Source organism: Gymnoscopelus microlampas (assembly GCF_963454915.1).
Source record: "Gymnoscopelus microlampas genome assembly, chromosome: 3".
In the NCBI taxonomy this organism is placed as follows: domain Eukaryota; kingdom Metazoa; phylum Chordata; class Actinopteri; order Myctophiformes; family Myctophidae; genus Gymnoscopelus; species Gymnoscopelus microlampas.
The window spans coordinates 2,850,996-2,876,537 of NC_139940.1; the positions used below are offsets into that span (position 1 = coordinate 2,850,996).

General features: G+C 39.6%; 5 protein-coding genes and 1 long non-coding RNA gene across 6 annotated transcripts; all 6 read left to right on the top strand.

Moving 5' to 3' along the window:
• Nucleotides 1-1,058: 1,058 nt before the first annotated feature.
• LOC311042060 lies at nt 1,059-1,514 on the top strand. Its single transcript, XR_014600455.1, has 4 exons — nt 1,059-1,083; nt 1,177-1,198; nt 1,295-1,322; nt 1,441-1,514. It is a non-coding gene; the product is annotated as an uncharacterized lncRNA (long non-coding RNA).
• Nucleotides 1,515-1,645: 131 nt separating this feature from the next.
• LOC311039108 (uncharacterized protein) lies at nt 1,646-11,450 on the top strand (the record flags this gene model as incomplete). The annotated part of the gene is made up of 8 exons (XM_084048749.1): nt 1,646-1,789; nt 5,455-5,666; nt 6,417-6,517; nt 6,683-6,795; nt 7,410-7,546; nt 10,528-10,615; nt 10,719-10,865; nt 11,214-11,450. The coding sequence occupies 8 exons, from the start codon at nt 1,646-1,648 to the stop codon at nt 11,448-11,450; spliced, it is 1,179 nt and encodes a 392-aa protein (XP_083904875.1).
• Nucleotides 3,148-4,971, top strand: LOC311038476 (uncharacterized protein; the record flags this gene model as incomplete). The annotated part of the gene is made up of 5 exons (XM_084048031.1): nt 3,148-3,239; nt 3,423-3,535; nt 3,738-3,902; nt 4,371-4,393; nt 4,959-4,971. The coding sequence occupies exons 1-5, from the start codon at nt 3,170-3,172 to the stop codon at nt 4,969-4,971; spliced, it is 384 nt and encodes a 127-aa protein (XP_083904157.1). The 5' UTR covers nt 3,148-3,169.
• A 1,115-nt stretch (nt 11,451-12,565) lies between the features above and the next one.
• LOC311039118 (uncharacterized protein) lies at nt 12,566-17,365 on the top strand (the record flags this gene model as incomplete). Its single annotated transcript, XM_084048759.1, has 14 exons — nt 12,566-12,641; nt 12,784-12,806; nt 12,905-12,926; nt 13,409-13,436; nt 13,529-13,613; nt 14,101-14,247; nt 14,391-14,602; nt 14,838-14,938; nt 15,356-15,468; nt 15,640-15,753; nt 16,150-16,277; nt 16,830-16,947; nt 17,036-17,215; nt 17,360-17,365. The coding sequence occupies exons 5-14, from the start codon at nt 13,563-13,565 to the stop codon at nt 17,363-17,365; spliced, it is 1,170 nt and encodes a 389-aa protein (XP_083904885.1). The 5' UTR covers nt 12,566-12,641; nt 12,784-12,806; nt 12,905-12,926; nt 13,409-13,436; nt 13,529-13,562.
• LOC311041989 (uncharacterized protein) lies at nt 17,348-19,624 on the top strand. Its single transcript, XM_084052488.1, has 5 exons — nt 17,348-17,385; nt 17,686-17,856; nt 18,208-18,351; nt 19,117-19,202; nt 19,588-19,624. Exons 1-5 carry the CDS (start codon nt 17,365-17,367, stop codon nt 19,607-19,609), a joined length of 444 nt encoding a protein of 147 aa, XP_083908614.1. The 5' UTR covers nt 17,348-17,364; the 3' UTR covers nt 19,610-19,624.
• A 2,376-nt stretch (nt 19,625-22,000) lies between these two features.
• On the top strand, nt 22,001-25,294 carry LOC311039129 (mesothelin-like protein; the record flags this gene model as incomplete). Its single annotated transcript, XM_084048772.1, has 5 exons — nt 22,001-22,098; nt 22,495-22,685; nt 23,488-23,578; nt 23,969-24,101; nt 25,206-25,294. The coding sequence occupies exons 2-5, from the start codon at nt 22,546-22,548 to the stop codon at nt 25,292-25,294; spliced, it is 453 nt and encodes a 150-aa protein (XP_083904898.1). The 5' UTR covers nt 22,001-22,098; nt 22,495-22,545.
• Nucleotides 25,295-25,542: the final 248 nt, after the last annotated feature.

Genomic DNA, 25,542 nt, shown 5'->3' on the forward strand with positions numbered 1-25,542 from the left:
AAAACAACAGGCTAAAGGCCTAGCTAGTAGCCTAGCTCCTAGCGTTAGCCTAGCAACTCGGTTAGCTTACATAGCCGCTAACCGGCGTCAGACCAAGAATGAATGAAAACACTTAGAAGATAATTCAGGAAAATTTTTATATAAGTCTCGGGAGATGACTTATAAGTAGCAAGATTTTTCCCGTGGGGAATACTCCTTATTCCCGCTTTGGGTTACGTTGAAAAAATCTTTATACTTAACTGTTGTGTGTGATAGCTGTCTGCGCATTCGCATGCAGAGTGGTGAAAAGAGGAAGAGCCTATGTCACGTGGAGCTTTTGTACTCCCGGGTCTTCCGGACTCGTGACATACCCTAAGCCAATCAGTGAATTGGCATCGGGAGCGTGTGTGTTGCTCTGTACATCGCCTGGGGGCGCTGATATCCCATAGTGAGTAGTAAACGGAAAACCGTGGTAAAACTAAAAGCAAGAGTGAAGAAATAGGTCTTGAGCTGTGCTTTAAAGCTATCCACAGAGGCTGTGTGTAGCATTTAGACCGGGAAAGCATCTGTGTCATTTTAGATTGCTTTGTTAAGAAATAGCAGATATACAAGCTCATAGCACGGCACCGAGTGCCGTGCTATGAGCTTGTAGATCTGCTATTCTTTTTTAAATCGTGTTTGTTTTGTGCAAATCATTGAATGTATTTTTCATTTAAAAAATAAATTAATATATTATTTTTAAAAATTGAAGACATTTGTAGAATCGGCCTCAGGTCGTTAAAATCAGGTAGAAATAATTTCATTCATTATTATTGGCTGATGCTAACCCTGACTTGTTGGGTTTCAGTTTCACCAGACTGGACCAGGCCTTGCCTACTCTTCCTCAGAGTGTAGCATCATCCATCACGAACAACAAGCTGGCTTTACAGCAACAAGTTCCACCAGGTGAGACTTTCTATCTACATGACTTAAAGTGATGTTTCACTGTTATTGTTGATGTTTTTTACAGGTTATTATTAGCAATGGTTGTTTTGTTTTCCCATTGTGTGTTTAAATACATATAAAACTTGTCCTTTCTTAGGCTGCACCATATACAGTGGAAAAGTAAGTACTTGACATTATATTTAGGCTTTAAACTCTAACCAGAGTATTGACTGTCAGCTAATTCACAACCATTTTCCTCTTTTCTTTCCCTAGTGCAACGTTACTCAAGCAAATGGTAAGTTTAAAGTGTTTTTAATGTATTTTTTAATCAAACCTTTATTGTGTTTTTGTTATCATCCTCATTAATTCATTTACTCTCATGTTTTCACAGAAAAAGACATTTGTATTGGAGTTAACAGGTGAATTTCCTGAATCAAAGATTCCGATATCTCACCATTATTATTATGCTTTTCATAAAGAATACTTTTGTTGTAATGTAAGAAATGTTTCATCTTCTTTTCCATTCCTCTACCCTAGCACTGCACTACAGCTCCTCCTCAATAATGGGCAGATGAGTGGACGTTTTTGTGACTTTGCCATCGAAGAATACGCTTGTGCTTCAGTAAGCCACTAAAGTCTTTCATATTTAAAACAGCAAAAACTTTTCTCATTTTGACTTCTTTAAACATTTCCTGTATTTCTTTCTGTTCTGCTCTGTCCATTTGTCTCCACCTAGGTGTCCATGTTGACAGCTCAGGATCTGGCAGCAGTGATGAAGTGTAACCAGTCCCCCCCCAGCTCCACTGGTTCCAGACCAGTCTGGAAGCTGTTCCTTTCCAAGGCCTCTGGGGTGTTGGATGTAGCTCTGGATCTTCTTGCCAACACGGTACCAAAACTTCTAACCAGACACTTTAATAAACTGAAATTTACTGCTAAGTCTTATCCAAGTTCAAGTGTATTATGTTCCAAACTGGGCAATTTATGTTTCAGCAGATAATAATAAGAAACTCCAAAACACAGTAAACATACATACATAAGACATAAATATAGACATAGACATGATCACAAGCTCCAGATAATAATGGCTATCTCCTCCTGCTTCCATTATTGATGGCACAAATGGAAGGATTGTTGTTTTTAGTTGCAGGGGTTTTTAACCCCTGGCCGGAAGGCAAGAATTCAAATTCAGGATTTAGGCGATGAGATCTGTCCGCTCTAATAGATGACGCTTTCTTAAGCACCTGCTGGTCATATATATGACTCAGACAGCTGAATTGTACCCCCACAATCTCGCTAGCCCCCCTCACAACCCCGTTAAGGGCATTTTTCTGTCTAACGCCAAGGTCTCCATACCAACAAATGGCAGCAAAGGAAATAACAGACTCTATGAAAGCTCTGTAGAACAAAATAATCAGTGACTTATCCACCTGAAATGGCGAAGATAGAATGACCAATCACTGAAACTAAGTAAACTAAAAGGCAGATAAAGATAGATAACAGAAATGCCTCAATTAGCACACCTCAGACCTACAAATAATTTGTTTATGGTTCTAGTTAGTAATTAGAAAATTCACCAATGCAAAAAATAAATAATAATAATAATAATTGTAATTACTCAGTAACTAGAAGCTATGTCCACATAAAGTGAAACAGTCCATCACGATTTCAAATAAAAGTTCTCTATAATAGAGCTAGAACATGTGCTCACATGTAATGCATGTTTAAATGAAATATTTACCTGTGTAATCTTTCTCCAAGTCCATGACCGGTCCATCAGCGTCTGCTGTTCTGGATGTGATTGGAGAGATGAGAGTGTCGATTCTGACCGATGAACAGTTGAGGGACCCTAATGTCATCAGGAAGTGGTTCTCTGGACGTTTGAGAGGGTTCCTGTCATCTTCATCAGGAGGGTTTCTATACTGCCTCAGCAGTAGGAACCTCAGCTGTCACACATACCAGCAAATGTAAGTACTGACCTGGAGAGTTTTTACATCCTTATTTCACCCTTTCACTGAACTTTTACAACTATTGTAATTCTATCAACACTACAGTATATGCATGTATTTCACATTTAATATCCCTTAACGGCGTTGTTGAAAAGCTTAGGTACCCATAAAGTTAGGTCAAACTCACAATTATTTGAAAGGCTGTTTTTTCTCGACAGTAATAAGTCATCTATAGTGAAGTTGAATTGAAAGCAAGTATTTCTCATCCTGTTTTGTATTTGATTCACCGATTGCAGGAGTTTAGCCATCAGTTTGACAACATGACCTCACAGCAGCAGCATTTGGTCCTGATGGAACTAATCCTCCCTTTCCTGTCCCGACCACAGTCAGGTACTGACTACAATATCTCAATAACAATTGTGGATCCATTTTACAGTCTATTTCAGATTATATTTGAATGTAGTACTTTTACTGCAAATTCCATTGACACCTAGAATTTACAGTAGTATTTGATATTTCCAGACATCTTACTTTTGAATGCCTTAATGTTTCATCCTAACCTGTCCCCTCCAGACCGAGGCTGTGTGTCCAACAGCAGTGCTTACTGGTTACAGAACAACTTTGGGCCATTCTCAGTTCTTGTGTCTGTCAGAGAATTCCTGAACCTCAACCCAGGCTTCTCCCCTGTAAGCTACCACTGATTGATTATTATTGGCAAGAAAAATACACTATGTAGTATACTGTATACACATGCACGCAAGCATGCATACACACACAGACAGATATATAATGTAGATAGATATACATATAGATATATGTATAAATATACCATAAAATAAATTCCAGGTGGTGATAATAATGATAATTCTTTATGTTATTTCTGTCCAGGTGGAAGCTGTAAGGCTCCTGTCTCCAAAGCAGAGTGCAGAACTTGTGGTGTTGCCTCTTGCTGAGAAAGACGTTGTCATCAACGCAGTGTTTGACTATCTGACTACTGAGTCTCCAAAGGAGTTGGCGGAGTTTGTGTCTCACCTTGTCATGTTCTCTGGAATGGTAAAAACTATAGTAAAGATAATTGACACTGTAACTGCACATATGGTTTGAAATTACAACCTCTGTTTTTCTTTTCTTTTTTCCAGGGAAACATTTCCTGTTCATCATTCAACATAATGTAAGTTTGTATTTAATTATACTGTATTATTGTTTTTGAAGACAATTTACAGTAGAAAGAATTTCATTTATTGTTATTCACTGATTTATTCACTGATGTTAACCCCAACTTGTTGGGTTTCAGTTTCACCAGACTGGACCAGGCCATGCCTACTCTTCCTCTGAGTGTAGCATCATCCATCACATACAACAAGCTGGCTTTATTTCATCACGTTCCACCAGGTGAGATCTTCTATAAACATGACCTAAAGTGATGCTTCACTATGCTATTATTGATGTTTACATGCAATTAGCAATGGTCTTTATGTTGTTTGGTGTTTTTAATTACATAAAAAATGTGTCTTTTCTTAGGCTGCATCATATACAGTGGAAAGGTAAGTACTTGGAATTATATTTAGGCTTTAAACCAGAGTATTGACTGTCAGCAAATTAACATGCATTTTACCCTTTTCTTTCCCAAGTGCCCTGTTACTCGAGCAAATGGTAAGCATATATAAAATTAAATAAATGTTTATCAGATATTTATTTAAAAAATAATAATCATCATCGTTAATTAATTGATCTACTCTCATGTTTTTACAGAAACAGACATTTGTATTGGAGTTAACAGGTGAGTTTCCTGAATCAAAGATTCCAACAACTGAACTTTATTATTATTTTTTTTTTTTGAATAGAATAATATTTTTGTAATATAAGAAATATTTGATTTTTTTCCCTTTCCTTTACCAAAGCACTGCACTACAGCTCCTCCTCAACAGTGGACAGATGAGTAGAAATTTCTGCGACTACGGCATTAAAGAATACGCTTGTGCTTCAGTAAGCCACTAGTCTTTCAGATTGAACTCAACAGCACCTTTTATAATCTTTACTTCTTTTAGAAATATCCTATATTTCTTTCTCTTCCAATACCTGTAATACCTGTCCATTATCTCCACACAGGTGTCCATGTTGACAGCACAGGATCTGGCAGCAGTGATGAAGTGTAACCAGTCCCCCAATTCCACTAGTTCCATACCAGTCTCCAAGGCCTCTGGGGTGTTGGATGCAGCTCTGGACCTTCTTGCCAACACGGTACAAAAACTAGATCTAACCAGACAGACAAATAAACTGAAACTAAACTGCTAAGTGTTATGGCAAAGATAGAATGACCAATCACTGAAACTAATTAAAATGAACAATGATGACTCAGTTAGTACATCTCAGACCTACACATAATTACAGTCTATTTATAATTAGTAATTATAAAATGCACCAATGCAAAATAAAAATAAAAAATCAATTATTTCTGCCCAGAAGCTGTTATTTGTCCACATACAGTCCACCCAGGTTTGGAATGAAAGTTCTCTATTGTAGAGCGAAAAGCCCTGTCCACTATTCTTTACACCAAATGAGCTCACACGTAATGAAATATTGACCCATGTAATCCTTCCCCTAGTCCATGACGATGACTGGTCCATCAGCGTCTGCGGTTCTGGATGTGATTGGAGAGCTGAGAGTGTCGATTCTGACTGATGAACAGTTGAGGGACAGTGATGTCATTGGGAAGTGGTTCTCTGGACGTTTGAGAGGGTTCCTGTCATCTGCATCAGGAGAGTTTCTATACTGCCTCAGCAGCAGGAACCTCAGCTGTAACACATACCAGCAAGTGTAAGTATTGAGCTGGAGACTTCTTCCATCTGTATACCCTTTGACTGAATTTTCCCACCTGGGGCTATCATCTTTATGTGGATGTATTTCACATTTCATCTCCCATAATGGGGTGTTTGGGTGAAAAGCATAGCTAAGTCACAATGTTTTGAATTTCTTTTCTTTTTTCTCGTGAGTAAAAAGTCATATAATAGTGAAGTTGAATTGAGTCCAAAGTAATGGGTAGTGTGGAAGAGAGCTGAAGAAGCGATAGGTAGGGTGGAACTGATGGAGTCAGGGGTGATTTGTGAGAGAAGGGTTCCAGCTAGAGTGAGAGGGAAGATGTGTACGGCTTGGAAATGGTGGCACTGATGAAAAGACAGGAGGCGGAACTAGAGGTGGCAAAATTGAGGATGCCAATGATTACATTGGAGGATTAGCCCAGGTTAGAAGGCTTTGGGATAATGCAAGAGAGGCGAGGTTTGGATGTTTGTTTGGATATATACGGAGGAGGGATGAGAGGTATAGTGGGAGAAGGATGCTGAAGATGGAGCTGCCAGGTTAGAGGAGAAGAGGAAGGCCAAAGAGGAGGTTTATGGATGCGGAGAGAGACGGCATGCAGGTGGCTAGAGTGACCAAGGAAGATGCCGAAAACAGAAGCAGATGGAAACAGATGATGTGGCGCACCCTGATGGGAATTGGCCGAAAAACAAACAACTGAAGTTGATTTGAAAACAAGTATTTTTCATTGTATTTTGATTTGATTCACAGATTGCTGGAGTTTAGCCATCAGTTCGACAACATGACCTCACATCAGCAGCAAGTGGTCCTGACGGAACTAATCATCCCTTTCCTGTCCCGACCACAGTCAGGTACTGACTAACTGCAATATCTCAATAACAGACGGTTTAATTTTCATTTCCAAATCTATTTTTACAATCAATTAAAATATTATTTTTTTTACTGGAGAATGTATTGACTGTATTTCCAGACACCTTTCAATGCCTTAATGTTTCATTCTGATCTGTCTCCTTCAGACCAAGGCTGTGTGTCCAACAGCAGTGTTTACTGGTTGGAGAACAACTTTGGTCCATTCTCAGGCCTTGTGACTGTCAGTGAATTCCTGAATCTTAACCCAGGCTTCTCCCCTGTAAGACTTTAAAGTTGTTACATTACATAACAATGATGAATTATTAGCTCCAAGAGATAATTACTTTTTAAATATAAAATAAAGTCCAGTGGTGGTGATCAAGTTTTCCTTGACTTTCTTTCCATCTAGCTGGAGGCTGTACTCACAGCAGCAGCATTTGGGCCTGAAGGAACTAATCCTCCCTTTCCTCTCCCGACCACAGCCAGGTACTGACTAACTGCAATATCTCAATAACAGTTTGGCTCTCATTTTCAAATGTATTTGCTGAATACATATATTCCCATTCTATTCTCAATTAGAATGGGATATCTTTACTGGAAAATGTTTTGACTGGTATTTGCAGCCATTTTTCTGTTTGGATGCCTTAATACTTTGTTCTGATCTGTCCCCTACAACAGCAGTGCTTACTGGCTGCAGAACAACTTTGGGCCATTCTCAGCCCTTGTGTCTGTCAGAGAATTCCTGAATCTCAACCCAGGCTTCTCCCCTGTAAGACTTCATCGCTGCCACATAAAAAAAACTCTAAAGAATGATTAGACCAAATAGTTACCTTATTATTATCAAATAAAATCCAGTGGTGGTGATAATCTTTTCTTGACTGTCTTTCTGTCCAGCTGGAGGCTGTAAGGCTCCTGTCTCCAAAGCAGAGTGCAGAACTTGTGGTGTTGCCTCTTCTTCCTGAGAAAGACGTTGTCATCCACGCAGTGTTTGACTATCTGACCGAATCTCCAAAGGAGAGAGGATTGGCTGAGTTTGTGTCCCACCTTGTTATGTTCTCTGGAAAGGTAAAAACTATGAAGTAATAATAGTAATATAAACTGTCTATGCACATTCGGTTTAAAATCACAAACTCTTTTTGTAATTTTTCAGGGTGAAATGTCCTGCTCGTCGTACAAAATAATGCAAGTTATCTATCAGTATATTTTGTTTTTTGAAGACCAAGTAGAAATAATTTAAATCATTATTTTTGGCCTATGTTAACCCCAACTTGTTGGGTCTCAGTTTCACCAGACTGGACCTGGCCATGTTTACTCTTCCACCGAGTGTAGCATCATCCATCACATACAACAAGCTGACTTTGCTTCATCAAATTCCACCAGGTGAGATCTTCTACTGTATCTACCTGAGTTAAAAGTGATGTATCACTATGCTGTTATGTTCACATGTTATTAGCAGTGGCTGTTATGTTTTTCACATTGTATTTCTGAAATCTTTTTTTTTTCTGTGCTTGTTTATTCTTAGGCTGCATCATATACAGTGGAGAGGTAGGTACCTGAAACACTCTTTCTTTCTTTCCCAAGTTGTTACTTCAGCAAATGGTAAGTGTATTATTATAGTGGTTTTGATTCATTTTTATGAATTTTATTGTGATTTATTTTCATCATTAATGTTTTCACAGAAACAGACATTTGTGTTGGAATTAACAGGTGAGTGTTCTGAGGCAATGCCTACAATATCTCAAATATATTTAATGAACACACTTTTTGTTTTGCAACTCAAGAAACATTTGATCTTTTTTTCCACCCAAAGCACTGCACTACAGCTCCTCCTCAAAAACGGACAGATGAATGGACGTTTTTGTGACTATGGCATTGAAGAATACGCGTGTGCATCAGTAAGCCATGCACCTAAGTCTCTTACATCGAACTCAACAGTTATTATTTTCCAATTTTGACTTCACTAAAGGTTTCCTGTTTTTTCTGTTCTGCTTTGTCCATTATCTCCACCCAGGTGTCCATGTTGACAGCACAGGATCTGGCATCAGTGATGAAGTGTAACCAGCCCCCCAGCTCCACTGGTTCCAGACCAGTCTGGAAGCTGTTCCTCTCTAAGACCTCTGGGGTGTTGGATGCAGCTCTGGATCTTCTTACCAACACGGTACAAAAAGTAGCTCTAACCAGACACTGAAAACAACTTTTATGGTTAAGATAGAATGAAAAATCTCTAAAACGAATTAAAAGCAACACATCTGAAATTATTTAAATTCAAAGCTCATGTTTTTAATCATCTTAAAAAGATTTGCTAATGAAAAAAAAGCTAAATTCCCTATTCACTGTCAGGCAAACAGTCTATCAAGATTTGAAAGACGATCTCTATTATAGAGCCAGAATCTTTATCCACTATTCCATACACCAAATATCCTCACATAATTGTAATGCAAATGTAATAATATGATATTGACCTAGTCCATGACCATGACTGGTCCATCAGCGTCTGTGGTTCTGGATGTGATTGGAGAGATGAGAGTGGCAATTCTCACTGATAAACAGTTGAGGGACAGTGATGTCATCAGGACGTGGTTCTCTGGACGTTTGAGAGGGTTCCTGTCATCTGCATGTTTTTTACGCTGCCTTAGCAGCAGGAATCTCAGCTGTAACTCATACCAGCAAGTGTAAGTATTGACCTGCATGTAATTTAGCCCCACTAGCAGCAGGGCTCTAAGGATGGCTACTGTATGTTGGTTATTTGGTCTATACGTTCATCTGCCACTTTGGTCCCAAAGAAGATGTCTTGAAAACTACTGGCTGGATTTCCATAGACTTTGCTGTGGGATGACTCATTTTGATTTCGATGACTCTGTTGCCTTTTCTCTAGCTTCACCAATAAGCTAAGAAATAAGTATTTCTCATTCTGTGTTTGATTCACAGATTGCAGGAGTTTAGTCATCAGTTTGACAACATGACCTCACAGCAGCAGCATTTGGTCCTGAAGGAACTAATCCTCCCTTCCCTCTCCCGACCACAGCCAGGTACTGACTAACTGCAATATCTCAATAACAGTTTGGCTCTCATTTTCAAATGTATTTGCTAAATAAATATATTTTCTTTACTGGAAAATGTTTTGACTGGTATTTGCAGCCATTTTTCTGTTTGGATGCCTTCATATTTTGTTCTTATCCCTCCAGACCAAGGCTGTGTGTCCAACAGCAGTGCTTACTGGTTGCAGAACAACTTTGGGTCATTCTCAGCCCTTGTGTCTGTCAGAGAGTTCCTGAATCTCAACCCAGCCTTCTCCCCTGTAAGACTTCATCGCTGCCACATAAAAAAATACGCTAAAGAATGATTAGACCAAATAGTTACCTTATTATTATCAAATAAAATCCAGTTGTGGTGATGAATCTTTTCTTGACTGTGTAGCATCATCCATCGCATACAACAAGCTAACTTTACTTCATCACGTTCCACCAGGTTAGATCTTCTATCTACATGATGTAAACATTGCTGTTACATTTACCTTTGATTTGTATCGGTTATTTTGTTTTGCCATGGTGTTTTAGAAATGAACAAAAGCCTAATATCTGCACTTTTCTTTTCTTAGGCTGCACCATATACAGTGGAGAGGTATTGACCTTAATTTGTAATCAAGCTTTAAATGTTAAGCAGAGTATTATGTTAATTTCAGTCAATTCACAACCATTTCACCCTTTTCCCTTAAGTGCAACATTATTCCAGCAAATGGTAAGTGTTTATACTTTTCTATACCTACAGTACAGTAATTTAAAAAACATTATAATATGGCAAGGCAAGTTTATTTGTACAGCAGATTTCACACGTACATAAATATGGATAAATTAATACATTAATTAATTTACTCTCATGTTTTCACAGAAACAGACATTTGTCTTGGAGGGTGAGTTTTTTTTAAGCAGCACATCTCAGCTTTATTTTATTAAGAATAATTTTGTTGTAATGCAAGAAATGTTTGATCCTATTTTCCATTTCTATACCAAAGCACTGCACTACAGCTCCTCCTCAACAATGGACAGATGATGAGTGGAAGTTTTTGTGACTATGGCATTGAAGAATACGCTTGTGCTTCAGTAAGCCACTAAAGTCTCTCAATTCTACTCAACAGTAGCTTTTCTCATCTTGACTTGACTTAAACATTTTCTGTATTTTCTTTCTGCTCTTCTTTCCACCCAGGTGTCCATGTTGACAGCACAGGATCTGGCAGCGGTGATGAAGTGTAACCAGTCCCCCAGCTCCACTGGTTCCAGACCAGTCTGGACACTGTTGCTCTCCAAGTCCTTTGGGGTGTTGGATGCAGCTCTGGATATTCTTGCCAACATGGTACAAAACGTAGCTCTAACCAGACACTGAAATAAACTAAAATTAAACTGCTAAATTGTATACTGAATATACAATGACCAATCAACAAAATGTATTAAAAGGGCAGATGCAATTTATAATTTACAATGTAGGTATTTAGCATACGCATATAATGTTAACATAAATAGAGTGCAGGCGATAGAGAAGAAATAATTTTATTGGTACATATAGAAACAGTCTATCAAGATTTGAAAAAATATCTCTATTATAGAGACAGAATCTTTATCCACTATTCCATATACCAAATATCCTCACGTTATAGTGATACAAATTTAAAATAAATATTGACCCATGTAATCCTTACCCTAGTCTACTTCCATGACTGGTCCATCATCGTCTGTGCTTCTGGATGTGATTGGAGACGTGAGACTATCGATGCTGACTGATGAACAGTTGAGGGACAGTGGTGTCATCAAGACGTGGTTCTCTGGACGTTTGAGAGGGTTCCTGTCATCTGCATTGGGAAGGTTTCTTCAATGCCTCAGCAGCAGAAACCTCAGCTGTCACACATCAGCAAATGTAAGTGTTGAGCTGGATGTTTTTTAGCCCTGTTTGCGGCAGGGCTCTAAGGCACTTTAAGGCAGTACCACTTGTACTAGTAGAAGTGGTAACCAGTAGTTGACCTACCAGACCACATGATCTCTAAATTTCTCAATAGAGCAGGGACATCAAAATAACCTTTTACAGTATGCACTTCAAAGTTACAATGTAGCTTTAAGTCAAAATTATTTTAAACGTTTTTTGTTCCCCTATCTATACTAATCAATCATTCAGAGAGACTCATTGAAGACAAGTATTTCTCATTCTGTGTTATTATGTTTTCTTCACAGATTGCAGGAGTTTAGCCATCAGTTTGACAACATGACCTCACAGCAGCAGCATTTGGTCCTGATGAAACTAATCCTCCCTTTCCTGTCCCAGTCAGGTAACTATAATATCTCAATAACAGATCGTATGGAAAATGTATTATTTCTAGATACCTTTCAGTTTGAATATGTTTCATTCTGATCTGTCCCCTCCAGGCCAAGGCTGTGTGTCCAACAACAGTGTTCACTGGTTGCAGAACAACTTTGGGCCTTTCTCAAGTCTTGTTTCTGTCAGAGAATTCCTGAAGCTCAACCCAGGCTTCTCCCCTGTAAGACCTCATCACCTATAAAACACCAAAGAATGATTAGACCTATATTAATTACTAGATTGTTTTAAATAAAATACAATCCAGCAATGAATTGTTCTTGTTTTTCTTGTGCAGCTGGAGGCTGTAAAGCTCCTGTCTCCAAAGCAGAGTGCAGAACTTGTGGTGTTGCCTCTTGCTCAGAAAGACGTTGTCATAAATGCAGTGTTTGACTACCTGACTGCATCTCCAAATGAGAAAGGATTGGCTGAGTTTGTGTCCCACCTTGTCTCTGGGAAGGTAAAAACAATAAAGTAAAGATAATAGAAACAGTAACTGTGCACATTTGGTTTGAAATTATAATGTCTTTTTGTAACTTTTCAAGAAAACATTTCGTGCTCATCATACAAAATAATGTAAGTGTATATCCGTCAATCCATCAATATATTGTGGATTTTGAAGACTTGGTAGATGGGATTCCATTCATTATTATTAGCTGAAGTTAACCCCCGACTTGTTGATCTTCAGTTTCACCAGACTGGATCAGGCCTTGCCTACTCTTCCTCTGGGTGTAGCATCATCCATCACATACAACAAGCTGGCTTTATTCCAGCAAGTTCCACCAGGTGAGATCTTCTATCAAAAGGACGTAAAGTGATATTTAACTTTGTTGTTACATTTACTTTTGATTTGCAATGGTCATTTTGTTATGCCATGGTGTTTTAAGAGTGAACCAAGGCCTTACAGTATTTGCACTTTTATTCTTAGGCTGCATCATATACAGTGGAGAGGTATTTGCCTTAATTTTGTTTTCAAATTTTAAACGTTAAGTAGAGTATTATTTAAATGTCATCAAATTCACAACTATTTTCCCCCTTTTTCCCCCAAGTGCAACTTTATTCCAGCAAGTGGTAAGTGTTGTATGCTTTTCTTGACCTAGTAGTTTGTGAAACATTGTCAAGTATGGCCAAATGTATTTGTAAATGCAAATTTCATACACAAACGCAATATCAATATTCTTTACATAAGGCATTTAAAGAGAGAAAAATATGTCAAGAAACAAATAGAAGATAGAGTATGGAGAAAATGCATAAAACATTATGGTCAAAGTGCAGTTATAGTTTAACTTTTTCAGTCAAGTGGAACAATATCAGCAATAAATGTGCCTTCATGAAGAGTGTTGTATGTATATAGGAGCATCTGTCCTTATGTTCAGACATCAACACATGGACTTATGTCATTACTAGTTTTGTGTTTCAAAAACACGCGTCAGAGCCGCCATGCCTTCCTAAATCCCTTTGAACAGAAATTGTTTCCAAACCACTTACATTCCCAGAACATATTCTCTAGTTATTTTTTTCAATCCTTAATTCTCTTTGCTCTGTTTTCACAGAAGCAGACATTTGTCTTGGAGTTAACAGGTGAATTTTATTTCTCAGATTTATTTAATAAATAATCATGTTGTTGTAATGTAGGAAATGATTTAACCTTTTTTTCCTTTCCTTTACCAAAGCACTGCACTACAGCTCCTCCTCAACAGCGGGCAGATGAGTGGAAGTTTTTGTGACTATGGCATTGAAGAATACGCTTGTGCTTCAGTAAGTCACTTAAGTCCCTCATTGTAGAATGCCTGTCAGTGACGCCTAGTGGCCTGACATGGTACTTACCACTGACAGTCTATTTAGTCAGTAGAGTGTTTGACATAAGCAGGACCAGTCAGACACGAAGATCTCTGTATGTTTCTTTCTGTTCCCTTGTTCCTTGATCCCCTATCCTTTGTGCGTCCATGAAACGATACCACACATTCACCCTCACACATTCATACTGTTGTAAGACCAATAACCCAATGCCCTTTGGAGAGAAATAAATGATTGGAAAGAAATCCCTTCTCCAGACCCCCCTGATTCTCTGACCGGAATCTAGTCCATATTTGCCGCCTCAACCAGTATATTCTATATAAAAGTAAACAGAGGTGTCCCCCTTCGTACACTCATATTTTAAACAACAGAACCTTTTCTCATCTTGACTTCTTTAAACATTTCCTGCATTTCTTTCTGTTCTGCTCTCTCCATTTTCTCCACCCAGGTGTCCATGTTGACAGCACAGGATCTGGCAGCAGTGATGAAGTGTAACCAGTCCCCCAGCTCCACTGGTTCCAGACCAGTCTGGAAGCTGTTCTTGTCCAAGTCCTTTGGGGTGTTGGATGCAGCTCTGGATCTTCTTGCCAACACGGTATTAAAAAATGCTTTAACCAGACACTGAAATAAACTCAAATTAAACTTCTAAATTGTGTAATGAATTGGTATACAACAATGACCAAACACTGAAAGTAATTTAGTCAAACATCATATTGACACATGTAATCCTTTGTTTAGTCTGAGACCATGACTGGTCCATCGGCGTCTGTGGCTCTGGATGTGATTGGAGAGATGAGACTATCGATGCTGACTAATGCACAGTTGAGGTACAGTGTTGTGATCAGGAAGTGGTTCTCTGGACGTTTGAGAGGGTTCCTGTCATCTGCATCGGGATGGTTTCTACAATGCCTCAGTGACAGGAACCTCAGCTGTCACACATACCAGCAAGTGTAAGTAATAAGTATTGACCTGGAAGCCATTATTCATCATTATAACCCAATCACATTAATGTGCTAATGTAATTCACTTTGAATATTGGTTTGATCTGACATGTTGTTTGATTTAAGAGTTTAGGTCCCCATAAGGTTAAGTCATACTCACAATGATAACTTTCCTCTAGATTCTAGAATAATAAGTCCGTCATAGAGAAGATTATTTCTCATTGTGTTTTTGTTTAATTCACAGTTTGAAGGAGTTTAGCCATCAGTTTGACAACATGACCTCACAGCAGCAGCATTTGGTCCTGAAGGATCTAATCCTCCCTTTCCTGTCCCGCCCACTGTCAGGTACTGACTAACTACATTATCTCAATAATAAATAATGAGTCTATACTTGGCTCTGAATGGGCTCTTTTTAATGGATAATTTACTATTGACTGACATTTTCATACACCCTTTTGTTTGAAAGGGATAGTTCACCCCATGGAGACTTCATGGATATTTTGTTGTTTTTGTCGCATTCCTAAGCCAATAATTTGATGACCAGTGGACCGGTAGGCAGCGGTTCCGGTAGCAGACATAAAGGAGACCCTGTGTGCCCTACCGGAACTGCTGCCGGTCATCAAATTATTGGCTTAGGAATGCGACAAAAACAAAAAAACGTCCACGAATTCAAGTCTCCGTGGAGTGACTAATCGATAGAAAAAAAGTCATTTTGGGGGTGAACTATCCCTTCAATGTTTCATTCTGATCTGTCCCCTCCAGACCGAGGCTGTGTGTCCAACAGCAGTGTTGACTGGTTGCAGAACAACTTTGGGCCGTTCTCAGTCCTTGTGTCTGTCAGAGAATTCCTGAATCTCAACCCGGGCTTCTCCCCTGTAAGACTTATAACTTATAGACTTAAGCTTATACACACATAACATGGAAAAATTATTAAACATACACGTAATAGGTAATTACTTACTTAATATAATATATAATATATATATATATGTTACTGTAATATAAAATAATAATAATATTTTTCTGTATGTTTTTTCCCGGTCCAGCTGGAGGCTGTAAAGCTCCTGTCTCCAAAGCAGAGTGCAGAACTTGTGGTGTTGCCTCTTGCTGAAAAAGATGATGTCATCAACTCAGTGTTTGACTACCTGACTGCGTCTCCAGTGTGTTCAAATGGATCCAATGTAGTTATTTTTTTTAAATCACTTAATCACTGTCAGCCTTGCCTCCCTATTTTTGGCATGGCAGAGGCGAATTTGCTAATAATCTACAGATCTACAAGGTCACAACGCATCGTGATGCAACATTTTGTGAGCTTACCGATCTGCTATTTATGCTACTTTTGCGTGACACTGTCATACGGCAAAGTATAAAATACGGCATTTATCTATGAACACACTTAAAAAGATGAAATGTGGAGATACAAGGTTTCTGCTTGACAGTGACGATATGCATGTATGTACTTTATGCATGTAGAAGATGAATGGATGGATGAGAAATGCATATAATTGTGAGGGGTAGTGGACATCCTAACTCCTCTGTGTTTATATCCTGTCTAGGTCATCCAGGTGTTCACTGTAAACCCGCTGAACATTGCTCTGCTCAACCATTCAGTTCTGGACGCCAACTTCACCGCCTACTACACTGAACTGATCTACCTACAGGACCCCAACTTCAATCCCCTGCTGTAAGTCTGAACTGTGAAACGATGAGCTTAACCCATTCAATCCGGGAACACGTCTGTGTCATTTTCGATTTATTTGGCTATTCAAAAATAGCAGATCTACAAGTTTATAGTGCGACCAAGTGCCACGCTATGAACTTGTAGATCTGCTATTTTTGAAAAATAGTGAAAATGTGTGCAAATCTTTGAATATATATATTTCTAAAGAGAACATTTTTAACTCAAATCTTTGCTTCTGGGGTCCCTGGAACTAAATATTTTGAGATGGGGATCCGCGGCCAAATACATATCATTTTGGGGGTCCTTGACATGAAAGTGTTCACTGATATAGCAACATACGTTTTTTTTAGGATTTAGTAGACATTTGTAGAATATATATTCAAAGATTTGAAAAAAACAATCCCAAAGAAATCTAAAAATGACACAGATTCTTTCCCGGTCTAAATGGGTTAACCCTGGCATCCCTATTTTAGTGTTTTTTATTTTAATTTTTACAAATCAAACCCAGTGCCTAAATGTGTCAGCTCACTGACGATCTCCACTCACTGCTTCCAGGCTTCCTCTGCTGTGTCGATGGCTTGCCCCTGGTGCATCTTTCAGTCAGCTGACCTCCTCACAGAGCATGATCATTCTGTACAACCTGACAACACACTGCACAGACCTCGACCCAGAGGTAACACATTCACACACATGCGCCGCACACATTCATGCTTTTGACACTGACGGGTTGTGTTTAACCCTTAATCTCCCATTTGTTGTAGATTGCTGCTGCTTTGGCAGGCAACAGTGGTGGCAACCTCAATGCAAACTACATCACTGCCCTCGGCAGTCAGAGCGTGGGCTTATCCTCCGGCCAACTCACCGGCGCAAGGCCGGGAGACATCCATGCCTCGCTTGGCATTCTCAGCGCTGTAAGCGGCTGGAATCTGGGTCAGGCCATGGCAATCGGGTGCATTTCTCCTTTCCGACATGTCGCCTTTCCGACGTTGACGAACCCTATACCTAACCCTAACCGCACGCGGAAGCCACTAGTCGGAGTGGTGAGATGTCGGAATGGAGAGTGAACACCATGGCAATCATCCAAGCCCTGATGACTTCAGGATTGTTTCAGGTCGGTTTATGTGCGTGTGCGTGTGCGTGTGCGTGTGTGTGTGTGTGTGTGTGTGTGTGTGTGTGTGTGTGTGTGTGTGTGTGTGTGTGTGTGTGTGTGTATGTATGTGTGTGTGTGTGTGTGTGTGTGTGTGTGTGTGTGTGTGTGTGTGTGTGTGTGTGTGTGTGTGTGTGTGACTTGTCCTGGATTCACAGAAGGAAAATGCAAAACAAGGTCTCTCCCAGTGCCAAAGATAAAGATGTACAACATCAGTCATGCTCTCATGCGTGTGGTAACCTATCTCCATGCTTCCACCCACAGATCAACAGTGCCTCATCGTTGTTCACTCTGGGTTCTCTGGTGGTGGGCCTTCCTGCATCCACCATTAATGGCATCAGCGGCTCTCAGCTTCTTACTGCCGGCCAGAATCCCACGTTTGTGACACACATGGTGACTGCGCCTCAAGTCATCAAGCAGACCGTTGTCACCCAGGTATGAGAGTTACATGTGCTACTGTATGCATGTTATTTAGATAGAATAGAGTAAATACAGTGCTTAGAAAACAAGAATGATACAAAGTATCTTGCTTATAGCATTGTGGACTCAATCAAACTGAGCTTGTTGTAGAATTGACATAACCACTAAAACTGGGAGAAAAGGTGAAGTAAAAAAGAGAACAGAAGAAAATGGAAGTGATTCATTACTGATGCTGATACTGATTTATTTTTCTCATTTATTTTTTATTATTATTATTATGTCTGCTTCTCTACTGGGGGGGTTGTGATCTCCTTCAGGTTCGTATATAACAATTACGCTCCGACATCCTTTTTTTCCTCACACTAGATTATATCAGTGAACAGCAACAGTGCGAACATCATACAGAATGTTCCTGATGATCTGGCTGGCGAGATCCCTCGCGCCCTGCTGCAGGGCTTCACCAGCTCCACTGGCACTGTGCTCAACCCAAAGAAATGGAAACAAGAGCAGGTAGGGAATGCAACACACATGCATACTTCATGTACACATAAAGTAAACACAGAAACACACACACTTGTGTGTGTGTGTGTGTGTGTGTGTGTGTGTGTGTGTGTGTGTGTGTGTGTGTGTGTGTGTGTGTGTGTGTGTGTGTGTGTGTGTGTGCATATAGTTTGACATCATACGTGCTCCAAGGGTTCACATGCACCAGAGTGACGACTATGGCCAAGGTTCTCATCAAGAAGCTGGTCAAATCCTGTAGGAGGAAGAAGAGGAGGAAGGTCGTACTGAAGGAGAGTGTGTGTGTATGTATGTGTGTGTGTGTGTGTGTGTGTGTGTGTGTGTGTGTGTGTGTGTGTGTGTGTGTGTGTGTGTGTGTGTGTGTGTGTGTGTGTGTGTGTGTGTGTGTGTTTGTCCATCTGAAAATATTTTGTGCCAGGGACCACCATATAAGATGTGTGTTGTTGAAATGTTTTAAAAATATTCCAAATTATTCCCATCTTTCAATATTTTTTTTAAATAGCAGATCGACAAGCTCACACTGTGTTGCTTCGCAATGCGTTATGAGCTTGTAGATGTATATTGGGTTAAAGTGGTTTTGGTGATGCTGGGCCCCCCTGGAACCTCCTCAAGGATGGGGGACCATACTTTGAGAACCACTGTGTGAGAGTGAGAGAGAGAGAGAGAGAGAGAGAGAGAGAGAGAGAGAGAGAGAGAGAGAGAATCATAATATGAAGGTGGGAGATAGACAATGTTTGCTGCTTGCCTCACCAACAGCTGACCTGCATGTACAACTACATCAAAGGAGAAGCAGATGTCACCACCTTCAGCGACTACCCTCCAGATGTTCTCCTCTATTATGAGTAAGTACAGTATGAATGATACTCACAGCTGCCCTTAATGATATGGACTTAACCCATTAAGACCTGAGGCCGATTCTGCAAATGCCTTCAAAACCGTGACTTCTCTGGAGTGAGTGTGGACAATCTGAACATTTTTACTGAAAACATTGATTTGATTGTTTGTACTTGACACTACAATTTCAGTAACTTAATAACCTTTCAACCTGGCGTATATTTTGGGCATGTCATCTCAGGATTGCAAGATTTTCAAAAACGTAATAGCTGATTTGCGAGTGTGACATTATAATTCGATTACGTATAAAATAGGGCTTCAGTGGTTAAATCTCATATCCTGCCCTCTCCTATTATGTCCTGTCTGTCTCTCTCTTGTCTTAAACGTGTCCAGATGGAGGTTCTACACCTCCTGACTCCGAAGCAGACTGCAGAGATGCTGCTGGTGCCTACTCCTCCAGAGAAAGACGTCATCATCCATGCAGTGTTTGACCATCTGACACAGTCTCAAGGAGACTTTCCTGAGTTCCTGCACCACCTGGTTCTGCTCGCTAGAGAGGTAACCTCATCTGTAGAGCGTCTTATGACAGCTTAAAAAACGTACAGCAAAATATAATAGTAATTATAATAATAATAATTATTATTATAATGCATGGACTTTTATTTTATTTCTTAGGTTAAGCCACCCTGTGATGTCTACCAAGTCATGTGAGTGTGTTGTGATGATGTTAAATGGCTTACATTTTAAAGGGGTTACACCATGAATGTAAAAAAAATATATTATATATAAATATTGCCCCCTAATACGTATTAAACAGGTTGTAAGCCTAAAAAAACAATATTGACCCATGTAATCGTTCCCCTAGTCCATGACGATGACTGGTCCATCGGCGTCTGCGGTTCTGGATGTGATTGGAGAGCTGAGAGTGTCGATTCTGACTGATGAACAGTTGAGGGACAGTGATGTCATTGGGAAGTGGTTCTCTGGACGTTTGAGAGGGTTCCTGTCATCTGCATGGTTTCTACGCTGCCTTAGCAGCAGGAATCTCAGCTGTAACTCATACCAGCAAGTGTAAGTATTGACCTGCATGTATTTTAGCCCCACTAGCAGCAGGGCTCTAAGGATGGCTACTGTATGTTGGTTGTTTGGTCTATACGTCCATCTGTCACTTTGGTCCCAAAGAAGATGTCTTGAAAACTACTGGCTGGATTTCCATAGACTTTTCTGTGCACCTTCATTCTTCCTGGGGGATGATTTTGATTTTGATGACTCCGTTGCCTTTTCTCTAGCTTCACCAATAAGCTAAGAAATAAGTATTTCTCATTCTGTGTTTGATTCACCAGTTTGAAGGAGTTTAGCCATCAGTTTGACAACATGACCTCACAGCAGCAGCATTTGGGCCTGAAGGAACTAATCCTCCCTTTCCTCTCCCGACCACAGCCAGGTACTGACTAACTGCAATATCTCAATAACAGTTTGGCTCTCATTTTCAAATGTATTTGCTAAATACATATATTCCCATTCTATTCTCAATTAGAATGGGATATCTTTACTGGAAAATGTTTTGACTGGTATTTGCAGCCATTTTTCTGTTTGAATGCCTTAATACTTTGTTCTGATCTGTCCCCTACAACAGCAGTGCGTACTGGCTGCAGAACAACTTTGGGCCATTCTCAGCCCTTGTGTCTGTCAGAGAATTCCTGAATCTCAACCCAGGCTTCTCCCCTGTAAGACTTCATCGCTGCCACATAAAAATAAACTCTAAAGAATGATTAGATATATAGTTACCTTATTATTATCAAATAAAATCCAGTGGTGGTGATAATCTTTTCTTGACTGTCTTTCTGTCCAGCTGGAGGCTGTAAGGCTCCTGTCTCCAAAGCAGAGTGCAGAACTTGTGGTGTTGCCTCTTCCTGCTGAGAAAGACGTTGTCATCAACGCAGTGTTTGACTCCCTGACTGCATCTCCAACTGGATTGGCTGAGTTTGTGTCCCACCTTGTTATGTTCTCTGGAACGGTAAAAACATAAAGTAAAGATAATAGAAAATGTAACAATGCACATTAAGGTTTGAAATTACAACATATTTTTGCCAGTAAAGTAAAAGTATAGACAATTGGAAATACTCCAGTAAAGTAAAAGTACCTTCTAATTGTACTTAAGTACAGGACTTTAGTAAATGTACTTAGTTACTTTACACCACTGGATATTTCATACCAGTGCATTGAAGGATATCTCTTTCTCTTCCACAGGGAAGTCATGTGGCTCTGCTGGGGAAATCTCCAACGGTCAGTTTGTGTACACCGGATCAAAGTTTGGAGACTCTGCTACAGGTGTCTGTGATGAAGGGTAAGAACATTATAAATATATATAATAAGAACTAGGGCTGGGACTCGATTGAAAACATTTATCAAATTAATTAGAGGCTTTGTAATGAATTAATCACAATTAATCACATTTTAATCGCATATCAATATTTTACTTGAGAACAGGGAAAGGCAATTTTTTCATACGTCTTTTAATGTAAAAAAAAATAAAAGGCTTAAAAATACTAAAAATAAGGAAAAACGTTGCGACGCTGAGGAGGAATAGCCAAAGTATAAAAGTTCATAATTATTGTGATGCTATATTAACACATTTTGCTGGGGACCCCCTGGAACCCCCTCAAGTACCCCTGGGGGTCCCCGGACCCCACTTTGAGAACCAACGGCTTATGGGCTATGATGGGATTGGTTCAATTTAGTTTTTGTGATATTTAATTGCAATAATGGTTATTTTACTCTCTGGTGACACCGGCGAACTGCAGAGGCTATTTCCAAGAGCTGGCTGGTGCAGATTTCTCCGTCTTCTCCAGTGCTCTCAGCTACAAACGTACTGCTCTGTTCAAAAATGCCAGGACTTGCCTGGTGAGTTGAGAGTAACCAGTAACCACCGGACCCACACAAATTAAACTATTACTGATAATGACAGTCAAATCCACTGACATTGGGTCTCAGGGAGAACATTGTACAGATGATCTTCAAACCTTCACATTATAACTAACATATAACAGTTATACAGGACAATATAGATAGCTTACAATCCAATTTCAATGCTGTGATACTAATAGTTCTGATGCCATTATTTTCATGAATGAACCGAAACCTTTAACCACTTCATTGACCAGAGTCCCCCAGGGGTCTATATTAGGCCGCCTATTTTTTTCCCTGTACACAAAATCGAGCTTGTAGATCTGCTATTTTCACAGATTTCATGTGCTTAAGTTTATTCGTATTTTTTCCCCCCTTTTTTTTCTGTCTTAGGGTATAACAACCACAACCTTGACAGAGGATAACATATCAGTTTTGGGTAACATGTGCTGTAAGATTGGTGCGGCTTATATTACGAATTCTCACTCATCCATCCTGGAGAAACTAAAGAACTGCCCAAATATCAACACAAATCGAGCGGCTGCCATGGAAACCCTCCTGTTGTCAGGGACAACGACATACGGGTAAGCAACGACAAGCACAGTTCAGTTATTAGCAGTGGTGGAAAAAGTATTCAAACTTTTTACTTACAATAAGTAAAAGTATCAATACAGCAATGTAGAAACACTCTGTTACAAGTAAAAGTCCGGTAATCATAATTGACTTGAGTAAAAGTACAAAAGTATTGGCATCAAAATATACTTAAAGTACCAAAAGTAGTTCAAGTACTCATTATGCAGAATGTTTTTCAGGTCTATAAAATGCATAAAAATCATTTGAAAATAGCAGATCTACAAGCTCACAATGCGTTGCATCGCGACGCATTGTGAACTTGTTGATCAGCTATTTTCAAATAGGCGAAATGTATATAGGGCTGAAGTGGTTTTGTAATAATAATCAAAATCTACAAAGTAACTAGTGACTAAAGTTTTCAAATAATAATAATGATTTATTATTATTTTTTGCCTCTGAGATGTAGTGGAGTAGAAGTAAAAGTACTGAAAATTGGAAATACTCCAGTAAAGTAAAAAATACCTCAGAATTGTACTTATTTACAGTACTTGAGTACATGCACTTAGTTAATTTACACCACTGATAATAAAATGCCCAAAATAGGGTCACCAGTCTGCGTGTGGGATTTAAAAATATTTAATAAGTGAAAAGTATCAACAAGAGCATACGACAAACAACTACATGGGATCCAATGGACAACAGGTTATTTTCCCCATTTGCTGAAAAGTAACCTCCGACAATTTGAACGTTGATGATGTTTTTTGTTTTTCAATGACAACTGAAATACCGTATTAAATGTTTTTGTGCACCCAGAGATCCTGCAACATGGAATAGAGACACTTTGAACAACCTGGGTATTCTGCCACTGTACTTATCATCGACCTTCTACGATAAGTTTGATAAAGTGAGTAATAGATTGCCTTGGCTCTGTTAAAGGGATAGTTCACCCAAAAAAATACTTTGTTTCTATCGATTAGTCACCCCATGGAGTCTTGAATTCATGGATTTTTTTTTTTGTTTTTGTCGCATTCCTAAGCCAATAATTTGATGACCAGCGGTTCCGGTAGGAGACACAAAGGAGACTCCTACCGGAACCGCTGCCGGTCATCAAATGCCACTCCTATGAGTTCAAGTCTCCATGGGGTGACTAATCGATAGGAAAAAAATGTCATTTTCGGGGTGAACTATCCCTTTAACATCATTTCCACTTTTCTGTTGCTTCGTGCATTTGGTCATGTCTGTCTGTTTGTCCATCACTTTTATTGAGATTGGCGTTTTCATTTTGCCCGAGCAGAAAACTAAGCGACAGTTCCTGAAGGCATTCCTTAAAGTCCTTAGGCGGGATGGAGTGAAGAGGTGGAAGAAGAGGAGAATGAAGAAAGCCATCAGGCATTCCATTAGGAACAGCAGGACAAAACGATCCACCAGTAAGTCTCAGCTCCTATTTCTGCCTGCTGTCATCTCTCAGTGGAGTCCGTGGTTCCCAAACGTTTTGGCTCGAGACCAAAAAGATAAATGTGATGTCTCCCTGGGAACATAGCTTATTTACAAACGCACAACGTTGTGCACTTGTAGATGTAGATACGCTATGTTCACTACTTCTTAAAAGTATTATACATTTATGGAATTTCTTAAATTGTTTTCTTTTATTTATGACATTCCTTTGAAAGATGTTAGATTTTTCTTTTAATGTATGATTTTTCTTTCTTTTCACAATCTTTTGAAATATATATTTTTTTATTCATGTAGGAAATATATGTATTCACTCGCGCCCCATGAAAATGCGTCCGCTCCTGACCCACTGTTGGGGAAACCCTTAGGGCGTTTCCGTGGGGTCCCTGGTCCCTGGACCCCACTTTGCGAACCACTGTCTTGGTGCTTTTGTTTCCTTTGGTGACCTAACATACTGTAACCACTTTAAACCTGCCGTCCCTGTTTTGGGCTTGTCATCATAGGGGAGACATTTGTAAAAGAATTTCAAGAAACGTTAAATAGCAAAAATAGCAGATCTGCAAGGTCACACGACCTGTATGAGCTTGTAGATCTGCTATTTTCGTAATTTTCTTTTTGTATAAAACCACTCATCCCATTAAACGCAGGAATTGCGTGTCTGTGTAACCACTTAAACCATTCTTTTATACTTTGGATATTCAAAAATAGCAGATATACAAGCTATGAGCTATTTTTGAAAAATCGTGAACATTTTAGCAAATCTTTGAATATACATATTTTTAAAGCATTTTTTTTTACTAAAATCTTTGCATCTGGGGGGTCCCTGGAACAAAACATTTTCAGATGGGGGTCGGCAGCCAAATACATATAATTTTGGGGGTCCTTGACATGAAAAGGTTTGAGAACCACTGACATAGTAACATACGTTTTTCATAGAACTGTTAGGATTTAGAAGACGTTTTGTAGAATCGGAACCTCAGGCCTTAATGGGTTAAGCCAAAGGCCTTGGGCAGGTGGTTAACAACACCCACAATGTGTGTAACAAGCTGTCCTTCCCTGCCTCTTCTGCTCTGTCACAGCGACTGAATGCACGGTGGGACAAATCACACAGGTGACGATCGGCGACGAGACCTTCCCCTTCGTGTGGCAGCGGTGGCCTAGTGGTTAGAGGGGCGGCCTTGATACCGGAAGGTCCCTAGTTCGATTCCCCAATTCATCACATCGATCATGAATCACCGCTGAATAGCCCTTGAGCAAGGCTTCCATGCAGGGTCCGGCTGGAAACAAGTTTCGTACTTAGTCCGACACCCTGGGTAAACAACAAACTTTACTTTGCTTTGCTTTGCTTCGACTACGACGACGAGACACAGTTCAACTCTTGCCTCAGCGCGACGACTGTGAAACACAACATGGCCG

Bases quoted from the DNA above. Each gene is read 5' to 3' on its own strand.
- LOC311041989 (XM_084052488.1), top strand. From the start codon at position 17,365: ATGACTTCAGGATTGTTTCAG. The intron at 17,857-18,207 runs GTATGAGAGTTA...TCCTCACACTAG, and splicing joins AGCAGACCGTTGTCACCCAG to ATTATATCAGTGAACAGCAA. The intron at 19,203-19,587 runs GTAAGTACAGTA...AAACGTGTCCAG, and splicing joins GATGTTCTCCTCTATTATGA to ATGGAGGTTCTACACCTCCT.